At 29.3% G+C, this 5,270-nt stretch overlaps 1 protein-coding gene across 1 annotated transcript; it reads left to right on the forward strand.

Moving 5' to 3' along the window:
• Positions 1-6: 6 nt before the first annotated feature.
• On the forward strand, positions 7-5,063 carry LOC112461898. The gene is made up of 5 exons (XM_025027315.1): positions 7-66; positions 1,287-1,415; positions 1,547-1,693; positions 4,136-4,282; positions 4,404-5,063. The coding sequence occupies exons 2-5, from the start codon at positions 1,318-1,320 to the stop codon at positions 4,555-4,557; spliced, it is 546 nt and encodes a 181-aa protein (XP_024883083.1). The 5' UTR covers positions 7-66; positions 1,287-1,317; the 3' UTR covers positions 4,558-5,063.
• Positions 5,064-5,270: the final 207 nt, after the last annotated feature.

The raw sequence follows: 5,270 nt of genomic DNA on the forward strand, positions 1-5,270 counted from the left end.
AACAAATATTGGAAATTTACGAAGACATTTAAGAAGACATTGCACAAAAATCCTGAGTCGAGATGAGTAAGTACACAATCAAAAAATTATAAAAATACCAAAGATTATAAAATATATGTAATGACAAAACAATCAATAGATAAAGAAAATTGAGCGAATAAGAGTTTTTATCGAGGCATCCATATAATATTTATTTGCAATTCTGATCATAAATCTCTCTCGTATCTCTCAAATCGTAATAATGATTATTTTTTAATTATTTTGCAAATATAATTTAAATAGATATGAATCGCTTATTTTCACGTTTTTTCATACATCATAGATATAAATAATTCAGAAATTTAGATTAAATATTTATTTATTTGACATTTATTAGTATTGCAGAAATTCGAGGTAGATGTATTATATATATTCGATAAAATGTACGATTTATACATGGTTCTTATAGATATTTAAATAGAATAGCTCTATTTAATAAAATCTATATAGGACAACTTTCAAATCTGCCATCCACTGATTACGTAGATGAATAATAGTTAATAAATTAATAATAATTAATAAAAGTTTCTGTTAGACAACAATCAACCGTTTTTTGTAGTATTTGAATACACGTTGTAGGCCTACAAATGTCAGCATAATGATATTAATTATTCGTTACCCTTGAGATTATTATTAAATATATAGCACCAACCTAATTTATTCTGACATTATCTACAATTTTTCGTGAAGACATTTTATCATTTTCGACCGTTATAATTGATGACCGTATTCGTCTTATGTTTAAACGCATACTCATATTAACTCGTTAACTGCTTTAGACGTTTTTCAAAAACGTCATTGTAACGTACAAAATATCATAAGTTTAATTAAAGAGATACACCATTTTACGATCTCAGGACAGGATTTTGGTAAACTAATATAATATTATTCGTGTGATTTTATGTACATTTCTTCATCTCATCTAAAGCTAGAATAGATCAATTACGTTAAAATAGCGTTTCACCCTAACTCAATTTTATATCATATCGTGTTTCACTTTTCTATTAATCACAAATTCAATCTAGACATTAATTATTTGACATTAGCATTAAAGACATTCGAGGTATAAAACTATCTCTCCCTATCTTTTTCTTTTTCTTCCTTCTACTCATTCTCACTTACAAAACTTCACTCCATTAGCGGTTTACCGCCAACAAGTACATAATAGCATTAAACAATATGTACACTTGTAGTATTTTAATAATTATTACTTTTTCTATTTTTAATCACACCACTATTTTATACAGACCAAGCACTTCAAGTTTAGCGGATGATATTATGGATCCCTCTGCACACCGTCAAAATCAAGAGACATCTGGTTTGCTCGTTCAATCATTTATGAAAGAAACGACAGAAAAAACAGACGCACTTAATGAGTAATTATTTTCTTATATCACGCAATATAATAATGTCTTGTTATTTAAATTTTTACTCTTTTGCAAAAGAGTGATTTATAATATTACTTTAAATAATTCTATATCTAATTGCACCGTATATTTTAATGCAGACCAAGCACCTTAAGTTCAACGGCTTATATTATGGATCCTTCTACAGGAAAATATATTCCTCTGCGTCAAAGTCAAGAACAAGTACCATCTGGTTTACACGTTCAATCATTCAAAGAAACGGCAGAAAATACAGGAGTACTTGATGAGTAATTATTCGTTTAGTTTATATAGTACTAGCTTTTTCGCTTTTCCTTCAATAGCTCTTCCTTCTTTCCCCGAATAGTAATATTTATCCCCAAAAATTTCTTTTTGGAAAAAGGGACCTTTTTTTAGACAATTTTGTATGGAGGCTCTTTGTCCTCAGGTTCAGACCCTTTCCCAAAACCCTCTACGGTCTAACTTAGAGTATCATGAGATAGTATACCAAATTTAGTTGTTCTAATTTGAAAACTGTGAAAGTAGAATAATAATATCACAAATTAAATTGATCATCAAATTCTAAACGCAATTGATGCTAATAAACATTCTTTCTCAGCAGACCATTTCCCCTCGCTTTGACCTCTTTCCAAAACCCTCTATGGGCTAATTTATTAGATGATGTTTTTTTTCTGAATAGTAATATTTACCCCAAAAAAATGTTTTTTTGAAAAAAAGAGACCTTTTTTAGACAATTTTGTATGAGGGCCCTTTTTTATTTTATTTTCTTTTTATTTTTATTTTCTTATATTAATTTATTCTTTGTCGACACCATCTCCGAAAATTTAGACAAATTTTGGTACCGGTATCCAGAAAATCAGTCCATTAATGAATTAGTAGTTCGCGGTCAGACAGACAGACATTAGAAAAATTGATTTGAAACCGGTTTCCCAAAAAAACATTTTCGTAAAAAATGAAACCATTCGCTGCCATGACGGAAAAATTAGATAAAATAAATAATTTTAACTCGTTTTCAAAAAAATCGATTTATTTCTGAAGGAGTATTTTGCAGTCTAAATATTTTTTAAAAAATTGAACACCGAAATCAGTCCACTAATGAAAAACCCATCAACACCATCTCCCAAAAATTAGACAAATTTTGGCACCGGTTTCCAGAAAATCAGTAATGATGCCGTTCTCAAAATACGTCTACGGTTTAAGTTAGAGTATCATGAGATAGTATATCAAATTTAGTTGTTCTAATTTGAAAACTGTAGATTTGCATAGCGGACAAACATATATACATTTCCACGGACATTTCTCAAAAAATTCAAAATTTTATAAAGGAAGAACCCTTTCACCGATTCTCGCCCAATTCAATACCAACTTACCTTTAATCTTTAATGATACTCTATCCATAAAAAAAAAATTAGCTTGAATCTCAAAATTTGCGGAAATCAGAACAATCACGTAGATTTTTTTAGACAAAAATTAGTAACTTCTTTATTATTAGCAATTTTTGGAATTCTATTATATTCCTCTGTTTTTTCTATCCCTATTTCATATATAATACTTTAAGGAGGTTCGATCATTACTTGTGAGTCAAAAATGCGATTGAAATAAATGTCATTACAGCTATCCCGAATTATTAGTATAATTGCAATATTATGAATGTATAATGAATTGTGGATGCTACTTACGTGTTATATTCTTCGTCAATTATTATTAGTGTATAGAATATTAACAAACATATACTGCGGTATGAGAGCGTCAACGACTCGGAAATCGCTTATTCTACGGTGGGACCTGAACTTTGTGACGATAAAGCCTTCAATCCACACGGTAAAGTCCGATTTTTAAAGTCTTTACACAATCCTTGATGTTTCATCTATCAAATGCTAGTTTTTCAAAGTCCTAGGAAAACTAAGTGTGTACTAAACCACTGATAATCTACCTCGGTGCGACTTTCTCAGAAAAGTGGTCAACTTCTGAATAATATTACAAAAAAACTATACAGTCAATATTGCTCAAGTTTTGCAATTATTTGTGTAAAGTGTTTATGTAAATCATATAAAAAAATTAAGGTTCTAAGTTAACTTTCGAGTATAGAAAGCTTATTGTCACAAAGTGACCGGTTCTAACAATGTTGGCCAAATAAGCAATTCCCGAGTCGTTGACGCTCTCATACCCCAGTATATGTTTTGTTAATATTCTATACACTAATAATTGACGAAGAATATAGCACGTAAGTAGCATCAACAATTCATTATACTAATATTGCATATAATTCGGGATCGCTGTAATGACATTTATTTTAAGCGCATTTTTTACTCACAAGTAACGATCGAACCTCCTTAAGATTTGGTTGATTAGGAAAATCTGAACAGAAAAAGTCATTAAGTACGACTCTTTTAAAGAATTAAAAATTTTAGATGTCCCGAATTTTTTTTCAAATTGGGTTGTAGCAGAATGGTACATAGCCTATGTTACTCAGGATGACATAAGCTATCCACCAGTGTAAAAATTTTTGAAATCGATTCAGTATTATAGTTTCTAAAATTACCCCGAACAATGGTACAAACTTTTCCCTTTTATATAATAGTAGAGATAATGTAATGGTAACCAAATAGTTAAATATTGATTTTTCTGCACAAGTATATTTTACAACTGTGATATTTTAAAAATAATTACTCTCTCCTTTTTATTTTTAATCACATCACGTTTCTACACAGACCGAGCACTTCAAGTTCAGCGAATTATGTTATGGGTCCTTCTGCAGAACATCAAAGTGGAGAACCATGTGGTTTTCCCGTTCAATCATTTGAACAAATGACAGAAGGAACAAGCGCACTTCATTCGGATTGGTTCTATTATACAATGTAATGATATCGAACTAGTTGAAATATTGACTTTTCTACATAAATGTAACTTACAACTGTGACATTTTAAATAATTATATTGTTTCTTTTTAATTTTTAATTACACTACATTTCTATGCAGACCAAGCGATTCAAGTTCAACGTATTATGTTATGGCTCCTTCTGCAGAACATCAAAGTGGAGAACAACCTGGTTTGCCTGTTCAATCATTTGAACAAGTGACAGAAGGAACAAGCGCACTTCATTCGTGTATTGGTTTTTATTATACAATGTAATAAGTACCCAACTAGTTAAATATTGATTTTTCTACACAAATATATAACGTACAAGTATGAAAATTTTTATCGTACTTTTTTACTTTTAATCACATCACATTTCTATGCAGACCAAGCAGCACTTTAACTTTAGCGGATTATAGTATGGATCCTTCCGTCAAAGTCAAGAATACCGTGTTTGCCTGTTCACTCATTTAAACAAATAACAGTAAGGAACAGTCGCACTTGATGAGTAATTTTACGTTTTGCTTATATCATACAATAAAATAATATCCCATCTAATATTCAAATATTTCTTTTTTCAAAGATAATTTTTAAATTTTAATTTACGCGAGCAATCACGACCAAAAAGATCGTTGATAACTTTATTGCTTATATTATTTAATCAAGGAGAATGTCTATTGTTATACTATACTATATAATTTTACGAAATGCAAAGAAAATGACCAATACGCGAAAAAAATAGACAAAGCTTCGATAAGGCATGGCAATGATCAAGCTGAAAAATGAAAATTACTTTCGATATATGTAATCTATATAATCGTATAAAATGTAAATAAAATGTAATAAAATTATCAATTGATTTGATATATATACAATATATACATAATATATGTATAACATATATATATAATAATTACAACATATAATGATATATTTACGAAAAATACGATGTAATACAATCATCTGTAAAAATTAGTATTATTTAAAAT

This window comes from Temnothorax curvispinosus, unplaced genomic scaffold (genome assembly GCF_003070985.1).
Source record: "Temnothorax curvispinosus isolate PA1 unplaced genomic scaffold, ASM307098v1 QBEX01011868.1, whole genome shotgun sequence".
NCBI lineage: Eukaryota > Metazoa > Arthropoda > Insecta > Hymenoptera > Formicidae > Temnothorax > Temnothorax curvispinosus.